The sequence below is a fragment of the Hippoglossus hippoglossus genome, chromosome 6, assembly GCF_009819705.1.
Source record: "Hippoglossus hippoglossus isolate fHipHip1 chromosome 6, fHipHip1.pri, whole genome shotgun sequence".
In the NCBI taxonomy this organism is placed as follows: Eukaryota; Metazoa; Chordata; class Actinopteri; order Pleuronectiformes; family Pleuronectidae; genus Hippoglossus; species Hippoglossus hippoglossus.
Window position 1 is genome coordinate 22498903 of NC_047156.1, and position 26831 is coordinate 22525733.

General features: G+C 40.6%; 1 protein-coding gene across 2 annotated transcripts; it reads left to right on the top strand.

Moving 5' to 3' along the window:
- The first annotated feature begins 926 nt into the window (after positions 1-926).
- On the top strand, positions 927-26272 carry ptdss2 (phosphatidylserine synthase 2). 2 transcript variants are annotated; one of them, XM_034588197.1, is made up of 14 exons: positions 927-945; positions 1236-1313; positions 1819-2183; positions 6907-7008; positions 9677-9759; positions 11911-11978; positions 13231-13365; positions 15147-15197; positions 16127-16240; positions 17773-17891; positions 18367-18481; positions 20716-20861; positions 21764-21949; positions 23055-26272. In XM_034588197.1, the coding sequence occupies exons 3-14, from the start codon at positions 1951-1953 to the stop codon at positions 23206-23208; spliced, it is 1506 nt and encodes a 501-aa protein (XP_034444088.1). In that variant the 5' UTR covers positions 927-945; positions 1236-1313; positions 1819-1950; the 3' UTR covers positions 23209-26272. The 2 variants fall into 2 exon arrangements, with proteins under 2 accessions (XP_034444088.1, XP_034444089.1); XM_034588198.1 differs by lacking the exon at positions 927-945 and having other exon boundaries at positions 1082-1313; positions 11911-11972; positions 13225-13365.
- The last annotated feature ends 559 nt before the right edge of the window (positions 26273-26831 follow it).

Consider the following 26831-nt stretch of genomic DNA (forward strand, 5'->3'; position numbering starts at 1 on the left):
GACGAGCCTCTGAATGGATCTTATTCAGTAAAATCCATGATGTAATCCAAACAAACATCATTTGGCTGAGCAGTGACTGCTCAGAAAACCATTAACAGCCCCTGTAACAGTTGTTAAAGAACAGAAAGTGGCTCCATACCTTGAGGATGGTGCTATGGTGAAAACTCCAAAAGAGAGAAAGAAAAGCTATGAATTGTGGTATCATAATGTGTAACTAACAGCTATCAATGGTTAATAAAACAATTACAGATCAGCATGCCTTGATAAGAGCAACGTTTTTTCCTACGTTGGGAACATTTGACTGGTTTTCCTGTTCATCAAAAATTCAACTTGGTTGTTTATTTGTTTATCTCTGTTATTCATCAGAAAGTCTCCTCCAATGGTCCAAAGGGCAACTGCAAATAATATAAACTGAAAACATGTATCAACCTTACCCAACATTTACAACTGGACACTAGAGTTTTTTTTAGTTTAAACCAGCTATGAATAAAACCTTGATGGATCATTAGAAAATGAGAAACATTTAAGTAATTATTTCACTGGATAACCAGACTTATATCTATTTTATAAAGCATAAGGTAATATAATATAATATCATATAATAATGTGAAGGTGTTAGAATTAAAAGCCATTGATTCATCATAACCATTGAACACTTATAATTTCTATAAAATGAATTAAAAATGCTTAATATTATTCGTGTAGTTGTCTTTTTACTTAAACAAATCTGTGCAGTTACACGGAAGTGACGACAGACGTGACTGAAAACATGTTGTTTGGACGCTGTTTTCCGACACCATGCTTTTACCAAGTGGCCCGATGAAGAATCGTTCTGTTGCAAATGGCTTTTATTCTGCCCGCTGTTGCTATGGGAGGTTCACACGTTGACTTGATGTCTTCAGCTGTTGTAAACAACGCTGATCCTCAGCTAAATCCGCCAGATAGGTCATCCTGTCAACTCCACAAAGCACCGGGAAGCAGCGGACACAGGTCTTCCGATCTATATATCTTCATTTCAAAATAAAAGCGTTTCATCATGTGTGGGTTTATGGGTGTTTTTAGTTTGACGGCGATGGGCCGGATGTGAAGTTGTTTGCACCCGTACCTTGACAGTGAGCGACGCATGTCCATGTGATGTGCCTGGAGTGAGCACACAGTTCACGGTCTGTGTTTGTGTAACTGAACCAGTCTCAGTGCGACAGTCTCCAGATTATTCTTTCTTTCTGTCCTTGCAGCCAGTCTCAGGCGGGCGTGCTAATGTAGCGTTAGCATCTCCTCAACTCCTCCACTCAGCAATCCCATACATTCAGCTGGTGAGTAATGCTAAGCTTAGATCCAACGTCATTGTCTAACCCACGTGAACTGGTGGAATAACGTGCGAGGTAACAATGATGGGTTTACACCGGCTAATTGCTAACAGGACTGTCAGTGAACTAAGCCTTCTTAGCATGGTTAGTTAGCCTGCTACAGACAGCTAGCTAGATAGTTAGCCAAGTTAATGAAAGGGAGGCTTCAGTCCTCGCTGCAGAGATATTGAGGTTTGTTTAGCAGCAGATACTCATTAACGTTACACAGTGGTTAGCATTGTTGCTACCTGACTGTTGAGCTCTTTTAGTGGAAATGTGTCTGTCTGCATTGTGTTAAACTGTTGTGTTAAACTGTTGTGTTACACTGTTGTGTTATACTGTTGTGTTTGACTGTGGTGCTGAGTGTGGCTGGGTGGTGTTCAACCTCTCACCCACCAGCAGGATGTGGTTTCCAGGTTGTTCCCTCCGCCCTCGTCCCTTTTAACGATCTCTTCCCTCCGACCACCCACAGGATGCTGACAGTCACCTGGGTGGGGCTGACGCGGATGACGGTGCACGGGAGCGGAGCTCAGCGATACAAACCTAACCCGCTCAGGATTACTGTAAAGCAGCCAGGGGCGGTCGGTCCGTCCGAAGCCAAGCCATGACCAAGCCCGAGTCGAGGAGAAGCGGCGCGGCTGCGATCAACGCCGCCGCGAAGTGCGCCACTGCCGCATCCGCCGCCGAGCAGGTCAATAACGGCGCGGCTGAGCCGGGCTGTCCGGGTCAGAGCGCCCCGATCAAAGCCAAGGTGATGAAGCAGAGCTCCAGGGAGAGCCTCTTCCGGAGGAACACCGAGTGCGAGGTGTACGACGACGGGACCAACACCTTCTTCTGGTGAGTGCTGGCTGACAGTGACAACAATGCAAAATGTCAGAATGAATGCTGCATCATCACAAGAGAAGGTGGTGTTGTAGCAGCACATACACGAAATCAGTTCAGATCGGGAGAAGCCGCTGCAGGAAGATGCATGTGTCCGGTGACAGCGTGGTGGGGTTCAGGTTTCAAGGTGAACTGAAAGACAGGCCCATGACACCTCCATTAATCACACTAATGCTTTGATCCTGTTCCAATTCTTTAAGATCCATAGAGGAGGTCGGAGGTCTGAGGTCAGCTCGACATACAGTTCGGTGCTCAAATGCAAAGTAATCGGAGGGAATCCCCAAAGGTTACTCCACAAGGATTCTGTGGTTTGCTATAAGTGACACTGCACAGTCAGAGCTGGTTGCTGACACAAGAAAAGTTAATATCCCAGCCTGCTCTGCCGAAAGATATCAATGACAGACTGGAAGTAAAGACAGCCGTCTATGCAGCCCGTTGATATCTGTCTTCACTGTCCATGCGGTAAACTGGACGAGTGTGTTATGCATGCACCCACAAGCGACAGAGGTCGTTGGCATGTGCAGGATGCAGGTTTATTTATATGAGAGCATGAGGCCAGTCTGGAAAAGTGACATTCTCTCCTGCAGCTTTCGTTAAATTTGCAGCTACCGTGGCCTTTCAACCTGTTACTCCAGGAATATTTAAGCCTGATTAAAGTGTGAGTGTGTGTGTTTTGAGTGCGTGTGCGTGTCCCAGCTCCTCTTTGCGCTTAAAGCAGGGGGCATTAAAAAATCTGCTAAGCTATATCTTTGGCAGCAGAACATCTCTATCAATGGGTGTTGGTGGGTTTTTTGTTGTTGTCCAATGTGTGTTATTCATTCATCCGTTCGGGGCGACTCTTGACTACCCCGAGCTACTGACTAAAAGCAGAGGCTGTGCATTGAGTGCCCATAGCTATGCTGTACCTTTTCATTGCTTCTAAATAAATACTTTGCAGCGCAAACTACATCTGACCTAGTGACCATATAGCTGAATAAACACCTCCATTAAACCAGTTCCAACAGATGAAACGATTATAGCCTTCATGGAGGTAGGATCTATCATGGGTTTGTGACATTAGACAGTATTCATTTCAGCTAGTTGTACCTGATAACCTGGCAACTGAGTGTAGACAAATCCCATGATGCAATATGAAGATGCTGTATCAAAATGTCATGGTTTTGACCATCTGCTGACTCAATGTGATGAGCAGCTCTATGTCATGCTGCTTGTGATGTAGGTTATTACTGTGAAGGAATGTGGTCTCGCAGTGGTTTGTTGGCACTCCCACTGTGGATATAATAGAGATCTAATAATGGAGAATGGCTTTGTGGACAGTGTGAGTCATATGGCACTGAAGATCTATGAATGCAGGCACAAACACATTGGAATCAAGAAGCTAAATAATAGTGAAAATGCGTAGTATATCTTAGTCTTTTCTGACAGAAGTCACCATATTTCTTTTCAAAAAGTGAATTAAACTCAAATTAAATCATAATTAACAATTTTTAGCAGCTGACTCACTTACAGTGAATAAAGTGGCTGTTAATCAAGCCATACCCTAGAGAAATTTGGTTGCTTGTTGTGGATTCCTCTGAAACACAGTGGCTGGATGTGGGAGTTGTGTTAGAGTTTAAAAGCTTCCCCTGGTTGTCAAGGAGAGTAACCATGTGGCATCATGCAATCTGCTTTGTAAGCAAACATTGGAACAGGGGGAATTTTTTATTTTATTTTTTTTATTTTTTAGAAAAGGGGTGTAGTGTATGTTGGAAATAGACCTGATACGGTTAGAAACAGACTGTCCCTTTTGGTTTTGCTTCATACTTTGCGTAATCAGTGCTATTTACTTAACAATCTAGTGCAAATATATTTTTGGCTTGTTTGAAAGACTTATGGGGCATGAAAAATAGGTTAAGGGGCCGTTTCCCACATGCCTCTGCTCCCTATTCTTCTGTCTCTTACCTTTCCCTGTTCTTTGTATTAGCTGGTTATTTTCTAACTTTGTTTCCACCCAATCCTTGTTGTTTTTAATCAATTATGAATGTTCAGCATAAGTTACCATAGTGATGTACCCTGGTAAAAAGCAATCAACCATCTTAACATTCAACACCCAGAGTTAAATCTGCTGTTACCTCGCTAACTATGAATCTTGCTTCGCACTACAGGTCAAGCATAAGGGCTTTATTACACAGTGAGAACCAAACAGGGATAACATCATCGGTTTGATTTCTTTCAGACATGCCCCTCTTTTAAAGCCTCCATATCTCTGAAACTATAACAGATACCAACTGAAATTTTTGCACACCAGTGGCTGGACATTTACATAGAATTATACGCAATTTCAAGATGGTTGGTCAGGATGTTTTTGCCTAAAAAACCTGTTTCAGCCTCACGGTTAACCTCAGGACAACATCAGGATATTTCTACATACACAGACTATAATTATCAGCCGCTTATTTGAACTGGATGTACTGTCTTACTCTTAGTGGCAAGTTTCAGTCTAAGCTTAGCCTGCCTCTCAGTTGCACAAGACTGGTCTTTCCACTGTGTCTTTTCATTCCCAGCGATGTTCTGTGGTTGCTAGGCAAGAGCCAAGCCAGGTCCTCCCTTGTGTCTCCTGCCAAATAAGGCAGGTTGATAAGGTCAAGGAACAGGGAGAACATGCTAATAACACCTGGTCTGCCATCTCCATGACAAGGACTGAGCCAAGGTTAAGGGGGTGACCGCAGTGATCAAAATCCAATAGAAGCTTCTAAAACCATGCAAATATGCCTTCAATTATAAGACTGGTGTTATTTTGTCTTGTGTTTACCAAGTTCCCTGAAGACTCCATATCTGCATCCGTCCCATTGGCCTCTATTGCTATCCCAAAACTTTGTTAAACACATAAAGGAGCCACACCTCTGCTTCAGGTCACATTTTCTTTAATTTCCTATAATGATGGCAAACACGGCTCAGTGTGGCTGAAACAACTCCAGACTGCTTTGTCAATCTCTGGAAGGGTAGCTTTGTCAGGCACACATCACTGAGCAAGCTCTGGGACATGGTTTCATGTTTGTGTATTGCTTTGCTAGTTAAAAGTGCTTAAAGGACCAAACTACACTCACAGTGTTAATTAAGAAAAGTTACATGAATAGTTTTTCTGCCTCTGGGGAGCAAAACAACATTCAAATGAGCTGAAGGATACACAGCCACTGCACATCATGTTGTCTGATGCTGAGACATGCCCCCATATGTTGGCACGTTCATGGCCACCTGTTTGATATAAGTCTAATATTCTCTTTCCATTTAGTTCTATTCTGGTCTCTTCGTACGCATGAGGAAATATCTTATCCAGAGTCTGATGAAGATATCTGTGGCACTAATATTATTTACGCTCTTGGTTCATCCCAGATATATCAGATTTGGCATATGTCTGTCAAAAATCACCAAGAAATTACAGGACAGAAAGATATGTTGCATTCTTACCTCAACCAAGAAGGTTATGTTTTCACCCCTGTCCATTTGTTTTCTGGTGGATTAGTTTGTTTATTTAGCAGGATTACGCAAAAACAACTGAACTGATTTCTGAAATTTTGCAGAGGGGTTGAGCATGACCCCAGGAAGAACCCATTACATTTTGGGGTTAATCCAGGACTTTTAGAATTATTTTTGCCTGTCTATTAACTTCACACTTAACTTGTTCACCACACTGTTTGGTGTCTGTCAGTGTTTAGACTAAGTTGATTGGGCATTATTGACAGCCAATTCAAGATCTGCAATAGGTCAGACATTTGACCCTGACTCTGGGTGATTTAAATAAATACTGTTCTCTTTATTTCATTTGTACATCCTGAACAATAATGACTACTGGCCATCCGATCAATCTAATCTTCTATAGTATTGTATTGAAACCTTGCACTGACTCCTCCAGTGCTCCTACCACACCTCATTCTCTCTCATAAAGGATCTTGCTATTATTTCTTGTCAGTTTTCCAAAGATCATTCACGATTCATTTGCACCCTGTGTACAGATAGCATACAATTATCTAGCTACTATAGTGTGCAATGTTGACAAAGGCCATGTTTGTTCTGTGCTGTGGTGTGATGTGGAGATACTGTATGAGCTTTGGCCAATAGCACGACATGAAACCTGAAGTTCAACCTGTCAACCGAAGTGAATAATTGTTTTTAGTTCCAGAGGCCATACACAGCCTTAGGTAAGGTCAGTCTACAATCAGACAGGTTCGACACACAGACAATAAATTGAAAGCCGTTTTTATGAAGGAAAATGTTGAGCTTGGTTATAAAATGCTTATCTCATCGTGTATATTTGTTTTGGTTGTTGCACAACGTTTTGTTCTATTTTCAGCAGAACTAAGCCACTTTCCCAACAGTAACCTATTTCATCTCATCTCCATTTTCCTTTTTCATCACTTTTATTTTACTCTTGATGACTAGAAAAAAGTTTTTTCAGCCCCAAGCAGGATGTTTGAGTCTCTGTTAGGACACTTTGTTGAGTAATCTCCTGTTTGTTATCAGCCTATTTTTGCATTAATACTATCTGATCTGCAACAGTATTTTTTAAATGTAAAACATATTAATGTGGATGTTACGGACAGAATTACGGTGCATTAATCCTGCTAAACATTCTCCCTCTGTGGTTTCAGATATCATCTTTTTTATATTAATAACCCCCTCTCTGTTGTTCTCTCTGCAGGCGAGCCCATACTGTCACAGTACTGTTCATTCTGACTTGTGCTTTGGTCTACGTCACGCTGTTGGAAGAAACCCCCCAGGACACGGCCTACAACACCAAAAGGTCAGTAGGCTGTTCTCGTCATTTCCTCTGTGTCCCTGCAGGACCCTGCTGGCCGCCAAAAAAAGGTCCACTTAATCCAGTGTGGCCTTTTGATTGTACTCAAGTTTGATTAAATAGTTGGCAGAAGTTTAGCTTGAGAGAAAATTTGTTTAGCTTGTAAGCAGCCTTTATAGTATTTGTCTCTTTTTGTCCCTTGTTCTCTCTCTGTTCATACTTGCCTATAGGGTCACATAACTAAACCAGCCAATAATCACATAATTTAGCATGAAGGTACATGGATGAGATCCAGAATTCATCATTCAAAACTGGATCATTTCCATATTCAGTAGAATTCAACGCCAGTCTTCAAGGCCACATGTCACTCAATGAAACCTTTCACAGAAAAATCTAAACCTGATGAATATGAAAACGATGAGCATGAATCTCAGGCTTTCATTTCATAAAATTTGTTTATATGTGTTATTGTCTTTAACACAGAGATAATGTGCAAGCCAGTATGTAACACTGGGCTATAGAAACTTAGCGACACACCATACCTCAGTGCCTCTCAACTGTCGGGGTGGTTCACGATTGAACACTTTAATGTGAAATCATAGCATAAGGTTACTATGAGCAAATCCTCAGAATATACCAATTAACTGGTATTGTAAATGCTGGTGTGTTTGTGGGTGTGGTCTCATATCCCTTTGAGGTAAAGTGGCATTGGTTTGTTCTTAGATTTGACTTCTTACTTTAGGTCTCTATTTTTAAACATGAAGTTCTCAACTTGGGAGCGAGTTTCGGTCCCAAATGAAGGAGGTTTAAGTGTCTTCGACAGAGATCAACAGGCAGATTGGTACAGTAACGTTGGCCATTGTGTTGAAGAGGAAGCTGAGCTGGGGGCTAGTGACTGGAGGAGGGAAATTATGAGTACAAGCATCCAAAATGAGTTTTCTCTGTAAGGTGGCTGGACTCACCTTGAGAGACACAGTTAGGTCAGACATCTGTGAGACATCCGATTAGAGCTGCCACTCCTTCGTGTGGCGAGGAGCCAGTTGAGATGGTTCAGGTTCCTATAAGCTCCTTTCTGTTGCCAAGGACCAGGCTCAGATGAGTGTGTGGAGATGTAAACAAAGGAAATTCCAACTTTTTTTAATGGATCATATTAACCAACGATATGTAAAAAAGTTCCTTTAATTATTTTGAGCTGCTTTGATATTTTAAATTTAATTTGCTATTTAACTAATGGCATTGATAGGACACTGTAATCACGAGAAGGCTGCATAAAGTATGTGTGTGTTGTGGGAATGTGCTTAACAGGATTTGCTGCAGTCAGGCTTGTTGAGATAAAGACCCTAGAGCTTCTTCCTGGCAGCAACAAACAAACAAACAAACACACACACACACACACTCACTGTCCGAATCTCTGTCACATACTCATTCACACACCGTCATCTTCACTCATCCTCTCTCACATATTTTGAAACATTGTTGGTCTAATCCCACACGCTCACTCGTTCACACACATTTAACCCCACTTTGACACACTGATGTACTCTCCTAATCAAAAACTCTTACTTTCTACCCACTCACACTTGTACAGTCAATCATCCAATCACAGACTCTCCTGCTGCCACACGAAGTTCAGAGAAGTGTCCTCGTGAGCTGTTTTCAGACATGACCTGTGGGTAAAATCCAGAGAATTGTCTACGGAACTAACCCGCAGTTTGTCTTTCACACATGCACAACGCAGTAGGAAGTTCTCTGCACAGACGCGATCACAAAAGCAAAAAACCCTCCACATTTCTCAGGCGAGAGGTGGAGCGAGATTTTCTTGACAACACACAGACACCAACGTTGGCTTTTATCCCCACAAACTCTCTAGACATCTCATCTAGACATTTGGTAACTTTTAGTTTTCTTCATTTTTGTGTCTGAAGCTCTATCAAACCCCCCCGCTCGCTAGCGGTGAATCCCGTGGAGATCCCCTGCTGTGTTTTCACATCGACTTCTCCTGGATTTCTACAGACATTATACCAGGAGGCCAGGCGGAGAAAGTCCTCAGAGACTGCTGAGCGTGTATCTCAGACATTTGCGTGTATCTCAGACATTTGCATTCACATTTGCATAGAAAATAAACATAGGAACTGTGGAGGTCAGTGCATGTCTGAAAGCAGCTATGTTGTCTCCTGGTTTTCACATCTCAACACATTAATGTAACACAACCTGATAACAGAGAACTGTTTATTGTTTTAGAGACATAACACCTATTTGCCTTATTTTTGTGTATCAGTGGTAGTGCCCACATAACTAGTTATCAATGCTTAGTCTGATACGGCAGTTACAAAGTGAAAGTGTCCGATCCGTGCAGAAAGTTATCAGATGACATGAGGACAGTTTTCCAACAAGGATGATGAGGATTTGTTGTGACAGTAAAACCATTTTGGATGTTTTGATGGTCCTCCAGCCGCTGACAGACAGGTCAGTGGGTTGGAGAGAGACAGTGCAAAACACTGTTCACTTTACACTGAAGCAACAAAAGATAGTTCATGTTATTATAAGAATAGAGCATCACACTTGAGTAATTAAACACTGCACACAACTTCAAGTGTAGCATCAAAGTCTAACGTTCAAGATCTCAACTTACATTACATTTACATTTCTGTGTTTCTAATTGTGCTCCTTTTAGGGGGATTGTAGCCAGCATTCTTGTGTTTCTCTGTTTTGGAGTGACACAGGCCAAAGATGGACCCTTCACCAGACCACATCCAGGTAAGATGGTTACATTTATCACATTCATTTAAGGGTAAATGACTTTTCTAGTCTGTCACCCTAGTCTGCTCAACCCTAACCCCAGTGTTTTATGATCTTTATGCCACTGATCTCAGCAAAAGCACTTTTCCCCATATATCTGGGGAACCTTGTTTCATGTCATACCCATCGCTCTCCTATCTTGTATATTGTTTCTCTGTATATTATCAGCTGGTTAATAAAGGCTAAACTGCCAAACAAACACTAAAGAAAAGTTAAGAGTTTGTCAATAAATTACACATGAATAAATGAATCATGTTACAGAGATGTTTCCTTCATCTTTGAATCACATGCACTTGTTTGCCCTGTGTAAGTGAGGAGGCTGAAATGCATCTGTTAACAGCTTTGCTAACTTGTGAGCTGTAACCACTGCGTCGCTCAACAGTCTCATGTTAGTGTCTGATATGATATTTAGGTCCTGTGAGGGCTGGGAATCAAGGTTAATGTAGTAAACAAGGTAAAGGAGATGTCTGTGTCGATGAAAAATTCAGTTGAAAGCAGGTGAGGTATTTTACATGGTTTGCATTACATGACAACCGATAAGTCCCAGTTATTGTAACTGAATAGTGTAATAGCACATTCTGATGTAGGTGATTATTTCCAATTAAGGTGCAGGTAAGAACAGCAACAGTGATGCTTAATTAAAGAGCGCTGAGCTTCTGTTTTTTGTGTTGCCAATTAAAAACGAAAAATAGATATGATTTGTAAGAGCCATGTCAATGTAATACAAAACACCTTTGATATTTGTGTGAATCTGGAAGGTAGAAGAAGGAAAGAGGACGTATTAAAAATAAATATATATATTTTTTGTACAACAAAGTGCTAAAGAGAGTGGACATTAAAATCAGAAACCTATTAAACCCTATGAAATGTAACAACAAAGAAGCTGATGGATTTGAGGGCAGAGTCGAGAGAGAAAGGGGAGTATCCTGTACTAACACACACTCAACTTTTACACAGAAATCACAGAAATTGGAGGCCTGTTTAATCACTTGAACTTAAACTCGAGGTTTATTATCCATACCTGTAATCACTGCTTGGTTTAAAAACTCAGAAATGTAACTGTATGGTGCCTTAATGCAGCAGAAGCGCTGTGGCATGAGTCTGCATGAAGATTGAAGGATGCAGGTGTTTGAGTTTATTTGCAGTTGTTCTTGTGAACTTATTTGTTGTTTGTTGGTTTTGACATCACCGTCGGTATATATTTATTTGTACAATTGTTTTCAAGACTTCATCAATCCACATAGGTGGTGTTTATCAGCCTAACTATAACATTGTCCCTTTTTTTTCCTCCAATCTGCGACACACAATGAATGGATGCTTATATTGAAAAACAATGAATTTCTTAAAGTAGTTTGTTATTTAAGTTTAACCAGCTTATGTAGACACATCTCTTCTCTCACACAACACACTACTTACTCCAGAGGGGAAAGCAGGGAGGAAGGAAGATAACCGGGTGTGAAGGACAGTCACGCACTGAGTCACGCGTTTAATATTGTCGGTCGTTGTTGACGTGAAGTGGGACACAATAATTTGTGCCACCGTTGTTGCTTAACTTGTAGCTTCTCGAACCCTCCTTTTGTGGAGTGAAAGACGAGGGGTTTCAGTATTTTGTGTTTAATAGTGTAGTGAGTGAGTGTGTCATACACCCTGACCTGTTGAAGCAGCAGAGTAGGTTCAGTTGTTGTCGTTCAGTTGTGCTGAAGTTCCACAGGTTTGTATCTTGGGAAAACGACCAGGTGGGAGTTTCAGATTTTATAACCTGCAACTCCCCATGGACGAGCGGCTGGGACTGTCACCGGAAGCTCAGCTTATAAATTTGTCTACAAAAGATATTACTTTAACTCTAACACTTGAATTTAAAAAGGTACATTCTTTTGTAGGATATTAGTTCATGATTCTACTAAATATTAAAACCATGACATCTCAGAACGATGCTTTGGCCTCATTTCAGACGGGTCCATATTCACTTCAAAGAGAGACTAAAACCGATGTCATATTCAGTCCCAGATGTACTTCGGTTTTCTTTTTATTTCTTGTTTGAAGTGACACAGCAAATGTCCAGTATAAGTTGTTTCTAAAGTTTCTCACACCCTCTCACTCTCAATGCAGCTTACTGGCGGTTCTGGCTTTGTGTCACTGTTGTCTACGAGCTCTTCCTCATCTTCATCCTATTCCAGGTGGGTCCACTGATGGTGGTGATGCCATGACTGACTGAAACACTCACATTTAAACATTCAGAGGGGCATGCATACATGAACAAACATTTAATTGGGACTGAGTGTAATTTGTTTTGACCTTTTTTTTTTATTTGTGTATTTGTATACTGGTGTCTGTATTTGTTACTCAGTTTTTTCTCACGTTTTTTTTTTTTTACCTGCCAAGGGACAACAGTTGTAAACTAGAATGGCACTCAATAGAATGCATACCTCAACCAAGGCCCAAAAGTCTCCTTATGAAACTACATTTAAACTCACTAGATATTTGGATCTGTATCAAATTGCACACACTCATAAATATCAGTCCCTAAACATGTCAAGACCCATGAATTATTGTCTGAGAAATCAAGGAAAATATTCAAAAACATTTGCTATCTCACTATGTTAAAGAAAGTGAAGGGAAATTCCTGGATCCGCCCCGTGATCCAGCGCCACATCAAAATGTTATGGCTTTTTCCCTGAACCATTCCACAGCCTTTCACCAGTTTCCATGGTAATCCATCCCATAGTTTTTGTGTAATCTTGCTTACAGTTAAACAAACCAACCAACAGAGGTGGAGAAGGGGGGTGAATACATAACCTCCTTTGCAGAGGTAATTAGCATTCTTTCTACCTCTGGCAACCTTAAATCATCACAGCAAACCCGTATAGCAATCACATGCACACTGAGACTATGTCAGTGATAGGGCATGCATGTCTCTCTCAGGTGTTAAACTTGAACATTTTGGTGATGCACTCTCTGCTCCCAGAACAAGGCACCAGAGCTCTTACAGACCTGACTTTTTTTTTACATTGACCATTAGTTTTTTAATGTCCAGGAACCAAAGCAACACAGCAACACTCTGAGAAACGATCTGGCGAAGGCCATAAATCTTAAAACCATAACAAACAAAATATTGGCTTTTTGTTTATAATGTTCCACTCCGTTCACTGGTGCTTTTTCTTGTGGGATCTGCTTCCTCATCTAGAACTTCACACCCAAGCTTTAATTTAAATGACTATCACTGAGTGAGACCCTATAATACAGCAACCGTTTACAGCTAGAAAACAAAATCTCATCAGGCCTGGACACTAGCAAAAAAATTTGAAGACAGTTTTCTTCAGTGAGTAATCCTTACATCGGTCTTGTGATCTCAGTTTGCCTCTGTGTCTCTTTTCAGGAACAGTAAGTGCTGACACTTTCCATACTTCCCCTCTGTCTTCTGTTTTCCAGACGGTGCACGTTGGAAGACAGTTCATGAAGTACATTGACCCCAAACTGGGGGTCCCCCTGCCAGAGCGCGACTATGGAGGGAACTGCCTCATGTATGACCCAGGAAACACCACTGACCCCTTCCACAACATCTGGGTGAGACTATTTATTTGATGCATTTCATTTTACTCTATATCACATGTTAGTGATATAGAGGTTTGTATGACTAAGTCTCTTTGGGAAAACATCTACACATTTCTGTTGGAAGCAGACTTTATTTTGTAGCAGAACCACTCAGTATGAGGCTGCTCTCCAAGAAGTGATATTTCTGTCCTGGTGCTGTTATTTATATTATGGTCTACTTTTATCCTCAGTTATTACGATGAGGAAATGACCCAGATCTCAAATAAAGGAGTCTGTACACATTCCTCTGACGTGCTGTGAAACTGACAAAATCCTCTCTTTCCCTCTTTCACTTTCACTCATCAATTCACACTCCCTCAGATCACCTTCGCTGTCTCTTTGTCTTTTTCTTTCCATCTCCCTTCTCTCTTGTGCATACACACACAAACACACAGTTAGTGTGGCTGGATGCTGACTAGCACCAGAGGGTTGTGCCTATACTACAGTTTGTAGCCCATCAGTTACAAACAGGCCTCCTTCCCCCCTGGGGAGATGGTCTGATGCTGCTGCTGCTGCTGCTGCTGCTGCTGCTGCTGCCATGCGTGAGCAGGCCCTGTCTCGTCTGTCAGCACGATTTCAGCCTCTCAGAGTGGGTCAAACCACCACAGCACCAATATATTACAGCCAAGCTATGTGAAAAGCCTTTTTTTTATGTCTAATTATGGAGAGATAAATAATAACCAAAATGAAATAGATTTGGGCTTCTGGTTAAAAGAACATAATAAACTGAAATGTACCAGATTACGAGGAATGAAAAAAATTATACAAATGTAGTTCATCAAATGTAATCATCAAATAGGTACATGTGTTATCACTTGATTTACTCAACTAATTCTACAAAAACTGATTATTACCAAAATAATAGTAAATTGTTTGTGATCAATCACAAGACTCACCAGCTGAGATTAGACATCTCATCTGTTACTTTTGAATTCCTTCTTTAAAAGTTAATTTCAAGAAAACATGGAACTTTCATCTCTGTGTGACATGTAATTGATTCTATTTACTTTTGCTATTTACTATTGCTTTTTTATTGTTATTTTATTATAGTTTCAGCCTTTTTTGAAGCTCTTTGTTAGACTTCATTAAGCTACACAAACGCTACACAATAAAGACGTTGCTGTCGCAGTTTAACCCTTTCAAAATAAAAAATTACCTTGATGAGGTGAGATAAGATGAGATGAGATAATCATTTATTAGTACCACAATAGCTAAATGTGCTGTGTTGCTGCAGCAAAGAGACACAAAATATTCTAAAAATGAATAAGTAAACATGTAATATCAATTCAAGGAAATATAAAAATAGAAATAATATATACATTACAAGAATCTATACAGTGAGAGCAGAATATATACAGTGTAAGGGATTGCACAACAGCCATTGAATTGCACACAGATAGCAATGAGTTTAAACCTGAGTTTCTAGTGGTGTGTGTGTGTGTGTGTGTGTGTGTGTGTGTGTGTGTGTGTGTGTGTGTGTGTGTGTGTGTGTGTGTGTGTGTGTGTGTGTGTGTGTGTGTGTGTGTGTGTGTGTGTGTGTGTGTTCTACTGGGAGCAGAACTGGTTGAACAGACTTACAGCTGCAGAAAGGGACAACCTGTGATACCTCTCCTTCAGACACGTTGGGTGGATCAGTCAAGATGTCTTGATGATATAATAGGTGTAAAAAAAAAAAGAGTTTGTTTATTTATTGTTCAGACTGATTTTGACATGATGAGAACATGTTAAAGAAACATGTTGGTTTGTTTCTACAGGACAAGATGGATGGCTTTGTTCCAGCTCACTTCCTGGGATGGTATATAAAGGTGAGCGTGCAGATTGCATCACACGCTGAACACGACTGAGCAATAATATGCACTGACTGACTGGCTCCAACTTTCAAAACTCGCTCTCCATTTGCGTCATCATGAGAGGAGTTGAGCAAGGGACATAAAACTCATATGTACCTTGTCTGTTTGCAGCAATCAGTCCTTGACATGCTGAAAATGAAAACAACTTCTTAGTCATCAGTTACAGAAAACCCATTTAATGTGGGTGATGTAAGAGTATATACCATGTGATGATAGACAAAACGTCTTTCTGTCAGATTATGTTCATTTCATTGAGCTGCAAAAGACTCTTTATGGCAATATTATGGGTAATTTGTATGCCGCTGTGCCTTCCTCTACTTGGCACAGAAAAAGGAAAGGGTAAACAACAGGAAGCCAAACTCAAACAAACATGGAGGAGAGTAAACATGACAGAATGGGATAGCTTCAAACAGAATAAGGACTCTGACCAGCCAAGACAATACGAGGAGCTTTAGGCATCAGGCCGTGATTACACGATTGACCAACATTTTCCTTCTGTTAAACTCATAAAAATGGATTTGGACATGTCTTAAATCAATTGCGAGTTTATAACAATAAATGCCTGCAGTTTATTTACACATAAAAATTAGGCTGGATAATTGAAAGAGTCTCAGTTTCAGTTTATAATGAAATGACTCTCTGATGATTGACATGTTTAAAAAATCTGTCCTGTAAAACGTGATCTGTATTTTCTGTAATAGACTGACAACCAGTCTCTATTGTGCTGTTTTGTGAAACACATAGAAACCACCAGTCTGTTCTGTTCTATCTGTCAGCATTGTAGAATTTTAGATTGCTTTCTAAATAACTTCCTGACCTCCTCCTACTCCACGCCATTCTCCTCCTCCTACTCACCCAACCCTGTGCTCTGTTTTCTTCTTCAGACTCTGGTGATCCGGGATTGGTGGATGTGTATGATAATCAGTGTGATGTTCGAGTTCCTAGAATACAGCCTGGAGCACCAGTTACCTAACTTCTCTGAGTGCTGGTGGGATCACGTACGTACATGTATTACTGATCTTCTTCTTTTCTCACATGCTGCTGTGCTGCACAGTTTTACATTACTGTCGATATCATGTCTCAAGAGAAATCTAATCCTAAATCAATAAAAGTAAATGAAAGTCGGTAGATATAAAATGTGAAGCGCAAGCCTGTTCGCCCACTCAAGATGAATGAAAGCACAGAATCACCTGACACTTAAACCTGTGTATACATTTCATAGAAACACTGACATATTCGCTGAGACAGCGGATGGTTCACAACATCCAGACACCAGCTCTTCAAGCCTTAGCAGCAGTGGCTGCTGGCTTAATTCTGGCAGTATACTCTGAGTCACATTTGGAATGTTCTCAGACCTGTGCTAAGAGTTGCTGAGAGTTGTCTGGTCTGGCGTTCCACGCATACATACCTGATCCCACATTCCACTCTATTCCAGTAGGTGGTTACTTTGTATGTGGAGCATGCGCAGTAGACGCGTATAGTCAGCGTGGTCACAGTTTTTTGGGCTGCACGCGGACATCCACATAGGGGTCTGTGCGTACCCTAGTGGATATGGGTGGATGACAATGTCTATGTCACAAGGACCATAGTGGACCCCAGTGGACTGGTGGAGGCAGAAACTATAAATTTGTCTTTAGAGGAAGATTCCTGTGAGCCGCCATGAGAACTCACATTAATTGAAGACATGTAGACAAAATATAACTGTAAAAGTAAACACAAAAAGAAACATAATTGCATGCTCCTTGTTGACTCATAAAAGCTGTCGGAGGACTGGGGTGCAGTGAATGAGGCTGAAATTTGCATAAATAAGCAAACTGGTGCAGCGAACCTGCTGTTAGTGTGCGTAAGCTTGTGCAACTCTTTACAAGGACAGACTGCTGCAGCATTCCACTTTAAGAATTGATCTGTTTAAAATTACCTGATGTATTAAAGCAGTTTCATTTTTTGCCATTGAGATTTATGACAGTAATTAGATTCTCATTTGTTTTTATGATAGTACCTTTGATTATACCAATGGGAAACTCTGCAGCATAGTTTAAGCATCACAAATGAGAGCAAGTGTTCACAACAAAATAAGTGAGTGTAAACAGGCAATTATATGAAGATCAGGTGTTGATGGTACAAACATATTAAGAGTCAGTAAGAAGTACGAGCAGTTACTTAAGTTGTTATACAAACAATTGATTATTTACATTAAATATGATCGTAAAAGATTATGGTGGCTCAGAAAACGTACACGCACCATATGATGTTTTCTTTTCATTCTCTCTCACAAAACTCACCAGGTTTAAGGTTTGAGGAGGAGCAGGATGTCATTAAGTCTTACAGGACGGATGCAGTGTCAGTTTTACTTTCCCATAGGAAGCAACTAAACTAAAAGGAGAGGGATGAGATTTAAGGCGAGCTCAAGCTGTGTACGCCCACACAGTCCTAAGAAAAGGTCTAATCTAACACACTAGTGTAGGTTGATCCCAGTTGTATAAGGCCCTGTTTAAACCTTTGATAACACTGGTACTTTGTCTCTCTGCAGTGGATCATGGATGTTTTGGTGTGTAACAGCCTGGGAATCTACTGCGGCATGAAGACCCTGGCCTGGCTGTCAATGAAGCCCTACCAGTGGCAGGGCCTGTGGAACATTCCCACATACAAGTACGACTTTCCAAGTTTCTGCTGAGAACAACTGCCTGTATTAACCCGAATTTGATTTCAGAACACTGCTCTTATTGAATTGAAACCTGAGAAATTAGACTATTTTTATGTCACTGCAACATTCAGTGCCCGAGTCCAGGGTGAATTGATTAAAATTGAGTGTTGTAATGTCAAGGTCACCCAAAAAAACCTTTGTTGCCTTGAGAGAATCTTTCAAATTTGGCACAAATGTTCACTTAGGCTCACAGATTGAATAATTCGATTTTAGTGGTCAAAGATCACGGTCACCCGGAGTCTGGAACTAACTGTATGTAGACTGAAACTGCTCTAGTTGGCAGAGGTATATAACTGCATGGGGATATTTCTAGTTTATATTTCTTCTTTTCTGTTGTATGACCCATTTATAGGTAAAATGTTCAGTTTTGTTTCAGTAGTTTTAAACATTCTAACCGTGTCTTTGCTGTGTGCTTCTCAGGGGGAAGATAAAGCGCATAGCATTCCAGTTCACACCTTACAGTTGGGTGAAGTTTGAGTGGAAGCCCGCCTCCAACCTTCGACGCTGGCTCGCTGTGTTAGGAATTATATTCATGGTAAGAAATATCCTGTATTTTATTGACATAAAATGGTTATAATGTCAATAAAGAATGAGATGACTTTACTTAAATGGAAAATATGGAGAATTAAATATATTTACTCATACACCGTATTGACACTGCTGAAGCTTTTTCATCTTAATATTCAGCCCAATGTTTTCTGCCATGAACCACTGCTGACTAACTTTTCTGCATGATGGATTCATGCCAGATTTAGGTACACTACCGTTCAAAAGTTTGGGGTCACCCAGACAATTTCGTGTTTTCCATGAAAACTCACACTTTTATTTATCAAATGAGTTGCAAAATGAATAGAAAATATAGTCAAGACATTGACAAGGTTAGAAATAATGATTTTTATTTGAAATATTAATTTTGTTCTTCAAACTTTGCTTTCGTCAAAGAATGCTCCATTTGCAGCAATTGCAGCATTGCAGACCTTTGGCATTCTAGCTGTTAATTTGTTGAGGTAATCTGTAGAGATTTCACCCCACGCTTCCTTAAGCACCTCCCACAAGTTGGATTGGCTTGATGGGCACTTCTTGCGTACCATACGGTCAAGCTGCTCCCACACCAGCTCAATGGGGTTGAGATCTGGTGACTGCGCTGGCCACTCCATTACAGACAGCATACCAGCTGCCTGCTTCTTCCCTAAATAGTTCTTGCATAATTTGGAGGTGTGCTTTGGGTCATTGTCCGGTTGTAGGAGGAAATTGGCTCCAATCAAGCGCTGTCCACAGGGTATGGCATGGCGTTGCAAAATGGAGTGATAGCCTTCCTTATTTAAAATCCCTTTTACCTTGTACAAATCTCCCACTTTACCAGCACCAAAGCAGCCCCAGACCATCACATTACCTCCACCATGCTTGACAGATGGCGTCAGGCACTCTTCCAGCATCTTTTCACCTGTTCTGCGTCTCACAAATGTTCTTCTGTGTGATCCAAACACCTCAAACTTTGATTCGTCTGTCCATAACACTTTTTTCCAATCTTCCTCTGTCCAATGTCTGTGTTCTTTTGCCCATATCAATCTTTTCTTTTTATTGGCCAGTCTCAGATATGCCTTTTTCTTTGCCACTCTGCCTAGAAGGCCAGCATCCCGGAGTCGCCTCTTCACTGTAGACGTTGACACTGGCGTTTTGCGGGTACCATTTAAAGGAGCTGCCAGTTGAGGACCTGTGAGGCGTCTATTTCTCAAACTAGAGACTCTAATATACTTGTCTTCTTGCTGAGTTGTGCACCGGGGCCTCCCACTTCTCTTTCTACTCTGGTTAGAGCCCGTTTGTGCTGTTCTCTGAAGGGAGTAGTACACACCGTTGTAGGAAATTTTCAGTTTCTTCACAATTTCTCGCATGGAATAGCCTTCATTTCTAAGAACAAGAATAGACTGGCGAGTTTCACATGAAAGTTCTCTTCTTCTGGCCATTTTGAGAGTATAATCGAACCCACAAATGTGATGCTCCAGATACTCAACTAGCTCAAAGGAAGGCCAGTTTTATAGCTTCTCTCACCAGCAAAACAGTTTTCAGCTGTGCTAACATAATTGCACAAGGGTTTTCAAGGGTTTTCTAATCATCCATTAGTCTTCTAAGGCGATTAGCAAACACAATGTACCATTAGAACACTGGAGTGATAGTTGCTGGAAATGGGCCTCTATACACCTATGTAGATATTTCATTAAAAACCGGACGTTTCCACCTAGAATAGTCATTTACCACATTAACAATGTATAGAGTGTATTTCTGATTAATTTAATGTTATCTTCATTGAAAAAAACTGCTTTTCTTTGAAAAATAAGGACATTTCTAAGTGACCCCAAACTGTTGAATGGTAGTGTATATGTAGTTTCAAACTATTACTTGCATATCAGGAAATTATTCTGTGATAATCATAATGCGTTTTTTTTTCTCTATTTCTGATTGAAGGTTGCTTACATTTTTGATTATGTAATAGCCTTATACAAGACCTTTTAGACTTACTCCGTTTTTTTCCTGCAGCTATTCTGCTGAATAGATTTTTTTTTTATTAAGTATAAATATCAGTAATAGCTCAACTGTATATGAAAACATGATCTGCAACCACCCACAACTGTAAATATGATTTAAAAAATGGTTGCAGGATGTAGAAGATCTACAATAAACAATGTCCCCATTCTTTTATTCTATTAAATTATAATTTCATTGCACCGAAAGTTGAGATGTGTTTCTTTTTCTCTTCTCACCTCTTCTCAGTTCCTCCTGGCAGAGCTGAACACCTTTTACCTGAAGTGTGTGTTGTGGATGCCCCCTGAACACTACCTGGTGCTGCTCCGCCTGGTCTTTTTTGTCAACGTGGGCGGTGTCGCCATGAGGGAGATCTATGACTTCATGGACGACCCGTGAGTTTTCATTCATGCATGCAGCTGACTGCTGGACAGTGGAGGGGTTAGTCGGGCCGTATATGTTGATCACGTGTGCAAATTACTGGAACAGTGATTCATAACATGGATCAAGTATTGCATTTGGAACTTGCATTCACACAGCAGGTAACTCTAATGTTAAGGTAATAAAAACCAGGTTTGAGTGAAGAGTTTGACTCGTTAGTAGCTTTTTCAGGCAGAAAAGATGAGCAGCACAGTGTATTTGTGTGTTATTCTAACAGCACCGACGCAGCTTTTCAGTCATTCTATGTGGACATTCAGTCTGTGCTGCAGTTCATTGTAGGTCATTCATATTTTCCAGTTCAGTGCAAACAAAGAAATCTTGCATCACTATGTGCCCCATGTTGGGTTGATGTTGGCAAGACTTCAGGTCAGCTTAAGGAGTGAGCATATTTATTTACCTGGCTGATGATGTAAGCTTCTTATCACATCCGCATGTGGAAAACAAGCAGTTCGGGTATCATTGAGGAAACATTTCCACTGTCACACACACTGAAGCTCCATCCATGGCATTACTTGAAGTAGAATCCAACCAAAACAGTTCAGTGGAAGTCGGTGTCGTGTAAAGTCTGGGTTTCAGATGGCAGTGGAGGGAAACCGGTGTGAAAATGTAGAAGTTAGTTTACCATGTTGCCTCCCATCAGTTTAATATCCGTATTCTACTGAGCTTACAGTCTAGCTATGTAATTCTCTATGTTTGTACATCATTGTGTAGCTGTAAGAGTAACACTGACCTTGAGTGATACAATGATTTGAACTTGTGGTTTAGGGCACATAATAAGCTTCCCCTTAAACAGTAACAACATCCTCCCTGTTATTTGACTGTTCTGTAACCACACCTTATGTTATTTTCCCATCAGGAAGTTCCACAAGAAGCTGGGCCAGCAGGCGTGGCTGGTGGCAGCAATCACAGTGACGGAGTTCCTCATAGTGGTCAAGTACGACCCCAACACCATCATGCTGCCCATCCCCTTCTTCGTCATGCAGTGCTGGTTGTTAGGAATCTTCCTCATCTTCATCTGGACTCTGTGGCGGTTTTTCTTCCGGTAAGAAGTAGGCTGGGTTATAACTTGAAATTAAGACAAGAAATTGGTTATGAAAAGCTAAGACATTCCTCACATCTCTCCATTTTCCCTCTCTCCTCTTCTGACCCTCCTAGTCCCTACCACTCATGCTAATTAGTAATATTAGTATTCATTTAAGGTGGGCACAGGAGATAGGTGTTTGTCCCTGGCCACTCCCTCCTGTCAGTGTTTTTTCCTATTCTGATCCATAAGCATCTTTGAGCTCCTCTGGACTCATCTGTTTTTAGACATGAGTTTGCTTTTCACATATGACGAACGCAGCAGGAGATTATCTGGGTCAGACACGTTCACAACAACAGGAACATTTCTGAAACCTTTAGGCAAGGGCTGGCACCTGGGTAGAGCATGCAGGACACAGTATGTTTACAGCACATAGACACTGGCGTCAGCCCTCATTACCAAAAGCTCTCAAATCTGTGTCTTTCACATATTTTCACCGGCATCTTCTACATGTATGGCTCCACTTTCTTCATTCCGAGGTATATTGGGTAACTCAGACATTTTTTTAGAAATTTTAAAATGGGGCTGGAGGGTAAAGTTCCGGAAAATGTTCGCAGCAACTTTCTTGGACATTTGTGTTCTCACAAACGGCCCCTCCAGAAAATTTCAGGGAATATCCAGACTCCAGTGCATTGCTGTAAGCAGCTTTACTGATGTTGCTCGACCCAGATCCTGCATGGCACTTTGCATCTCTTTGCTGTGGTGAATCATATCATCTTCACGTTTTCAGATTTCCCTTCACATCATTTTTTGTCTCAGTGGCCAGTGAAGCGTTCAGAGGACAGACCGCATTTGCTGCCGATGTAAAAGTGATACACAGGAGACGTTCTCATTAAATGAAACATAGAAGAGCAGATAGTTTTTACACACACACACACACACACACACACTGTTCTAGTCAGCGTGTTGGGGTGTCAACTTTACAGAATCACTGTTTAAAGATCACTGTTTTCCTCTGTGAAAAAAGCCATAAAAGTGAGAGGAGCAGAAAGTAACTGGTAGGAAGATTTCCTGCAGGTGATTTTTCTATTAACAGGTTGTCTATTTTCCTTTAATCCTCTCACAGTGACATCACACTTCGTTACAAAGAGACCCGACGACGCAAACAGGAAGTGCCTGCTGACTGGGACCGCCCTCTAAGCAACAGCGGCACCATCGCCCCCTCTGGGCGCAGCAAACTGAATGGCAGCTCCGAGACTGTGAGGCAGAGGAAATCCTGAAAGAGGAAGGGGGGGGGGGGGGCGTGGGTTGGAGTTGCTCACTCAGCAGCTACTGAAGGAGAAAGGACAAGGTTTGATGGGAAAATAAATAAAATGAGTGAAGGAGAATGGTGACACAGAGACGCATGCAGAGACACAGATGGACACGTATTTGCTGTGTAGACTGTTTCTGTGCCTACGTGAAACCAGGAGTCGTTCAGACAGAGGTGAGGGCGGAAGGGGCTGTTTTCATTTGGTGCATCGTCTAGTAATTGTCATACTACACGGATTTACCTCATTCTATTTTTAAAGTACATGTGCGCAATCATGCACGTGACATTATTTATACATGTGAATGATGAAGAGGGGGGAAAAAATGCTAATGTAGAGTATTGGAAGGAGGGATAGAGGTGACCAGTGACTCGACCAATAACTGAAAACAGATTCCATTTCTCAGCTGCACTTTGTCTTAGAAAACAAGCGTCAAGTTCATGTCGCTGTAAATATGCTTTTGTTCTGTGTCATTCAGTGCTGATGAGAGTAATGTCTTTTGATGTGATGACTGATCTGGATTCCATTTATCATCCATTGCTATGCAGTCTTCAGTATCTTCAGGAGTTTGGCCACACTATTGCCGAGCAGCAGTTAAAACCAAGCTTGGTCAATAACAAAACATTTCTGTAACCTTCAGTTAAAATGACTTTAAGGTCTATTGATTCCCATAAGTTTTTTACAGATTGTACTTCCCTGTTCTTAAGTTTGATCCCAGTTTTTTTTTTATTATATAAATATGTTAACATGTTTAAATGTTTTCATTTACTGTTCAGGTGTGTGATTCCTAGAAGCGCTGACCCTGGAGGTTATTAAAACTGCTGCGGGATCCTCCCTCAGTCACAGAGAGGAGAGGAAAATCCTCTAAAGTTGTTCTCTCCTCTCACGCTTTGTTCTTGAAAAGAACGAGTTTGTAAAAATAAAAAAAAACAAACAAAAAAAGTCAAGACGTACCATATTCTAGGTATTTAACTTCCGATACTACACATGATATGAGATATAGTTTGGGTATTTTTTTGTAGATGTTTTGATGTCACTGTTATTTCTTTAGGGTGAATCGATTCTGAACACTAGATTGTACTCTAGCTCTTTTTTCTTTGGTAAATGTGGTGCAGAGAAATCGGCAGCATTCTCATAAACAGATCCAGGACAATCCTGCTGACAGGAAGCTGTACTCACTGTCCTCTCTGATGTAATGAATCTACACTGTCAAGGTTGAGGCTTTGCTGAAACGTTGGCTCATTCGGTCACATCAGAATGTGAATTTAATATGTTTCTTTTTAATGCCAAATCTCTTTTTCCAGTTGAATTAATTCAATTTTCGAAAGAAATGAAGGTTTAATGTCGAGTTAATTTGTGTAAAGGTTGGGGGAGAGAACCGATCTTGTGTGTGTGTTGGGTGGAGTTGCCATATTGCACATGCAATCAGCCAAAGCTTAGATCTCATTATTTTTAAAGCCATAAAAGTAACACAGATTCACTTGAGCTGCTCCAACTGCCGTTAAACCTCACGCAGATTCCTTTTGATTTTAAGCAAAGCCGAATTTCAAAGCCATTGGAGTGAGTTGCCTCAGTAAACAGTTTTATGTTCCAAACTTAACTTGACACCTGGAAACCAAACTGACAGTATGTCAGTAAGTTGGAGATCTTACTGAGACACCTCATTTCTGTCACACTGGGTATCTCGTGTCAGATGCTTCTGATTTCCTTCAGTTTTAAACCTTTAGTCCATGAATCGTTCATCAACAGAAGATACATCCACAGCTATTTTGATAATCAGTTGTCATTTTTAAATTAAATGTCAAATATTCTCTGGCAGCAGCTTATGTGGTAGTGAACTGAAGACCCTCAGGTCTCAGCTACTGGACGAAACAAGGAAATTGAAGACATGGCTTTTTTTACTATTTTCTGACATTTTACAGGCCAATCAATTAGTCAAGCAAATGAGCAACAGATTAATCAATAATCAAAATAGTCATTAGTTTAAGTTAAAAAAAAAAAACCTGCCTGACCCAAACCTGGAAAACCAAGTGTGAGTAGCATCATCATCACTACCATCTGACACCAGACACTTGGCCAAAGAGACGAAGTTCCTGCCATCATTTAAAAGAAATGATCCAGAAATGTCATTATCATATAACACAATAAGCAAACTGAAAATAACACCTTTCGCATTCTGATCTTGCTGAATCTCCACTGTCAACAAAAAAAGCTTTAGTCTCTTAAGGTCATAGAATCAGTGGTTAACGTGTGTGTGTGCGCGTGTGCACGTACATCCGTGACGATAGCTCCTAATGATCTTGTTGTGAACTAGACTGCTGCTGTATAAAGATAAAGTCCTTTCCTTCTGAATGTAATCCAGCAGAATCTGTTGTTCAAAAGAGAGGGATGTTCATCATTTTGAAGTCCTGACGTTTGTCACATATACAAAACTCTTCATTCTCATCCAGGCTTTTGAAATACTTCAGCCTCTTTTTTTGAACTCAGATGCTGTGCAAATTAAAAACCCTTAAAACCTCTAGCTGATGTAAAACTGTGCTCGTTATTCTGTGCTGTCCTGGTTCAGTGGCTTGAGAACTTTGTAGGAGTTCACAGAGTTTGCTTTTTTCCTTCTTAAATCAAATTGATTTAGATGTGGGTCTGGGGGAGTCACTGTGTTACTGTGTTCATGTCTTAGATTGGCTAAAGTGCATATATTTGCACATCAGCTCTGACAACACTAAATAGTGAATTCAGAGACTGAAACGGGAACTGGCCAAAAATAGTAATAAATAAACAGGACCTTTTCCTTTGTGTTTAATGATAGTGTAGTTTCACTTACGGACACATGGGGGCGGTATATGATTTGATTTACTGCTGGCGCTGCCCTCTGTTCTTGTCTCCATGACAATGATCATTGGCAACTTGCAGTTAAAAGCCATTTTCAATGATGGTTTGTGTAAATGTGAAACATGTTAAAGATCAGAGAAATTAAATATGCTGCTGCACCACATAATTTTATAACGTTTTCAATAAAATCAAATGAAAACCTGAATCAAGCTGTCTGTGTCTTTTTAACAAAACATCACAAGTTTGGAAGAATTATCAAACAGCTTCTATTGTGGTAACGTGATTGTACTATGATACTGATACTCCACTGTTGCTCTTCCACTAACAGAACCCCTTTAAAAAGTCTAAAATGTGAATCTAAGGCTTTAAAAACTCTTAAATATGTCAACATATTATGTAATGTCTTTAATAGGTTTAGGTAGGTCTCATTTATGTTCACATTTGTTTAACATTGCTTCTGCTGCACTTTAAAATTAGTTTTGGTAACATGCAGTTTATTTTGTTGCAGTTCTTTCTCAACAGTACAGACGTCACTGTAATAAAACTACAAACATGGAAAACAACTCTCATACAATCAGCTTCACTGTAGGAAAGGCCGATACCTACTGTCTCTGCTGTAACTTGTGAGGTAACGTGTTTAGAGAGTTAATCTCTACTCTGCTACCTCAGTTTATCTTAAAATATGGGGAAGTGTAAGCATATCTGGGATTGATATTCCTTCACAAGTGTCATACTGGACATAAATCTTATATTAGAATCATTTA

Excerpts from the sequence above, each read along its gene's own strand:
- ptdss2 (XM_034588197.1), top strand. The coding sequence starts at position 1,951 with ATGACCAAGCCCGAGTCGAGGAGAAGCGGCGCGGCTGCGATCAACGCC. Across the intron at positions 7,009-9,676 it reads ACGGCCTACAACACCAAAAG|GGGGATTGTAGCCAGCATTC; the intron begins GTCAGTAGGCTG and ends TGCTCCTTTTAG. Across the intron at positions 21,950-23,054 it reads CTGTGGCGGTTTTTCTTCCG|TGACATCACACTTCGTTACA; the intron begins GTAAGAAGTAGG and ends ATCCTCTCACAG.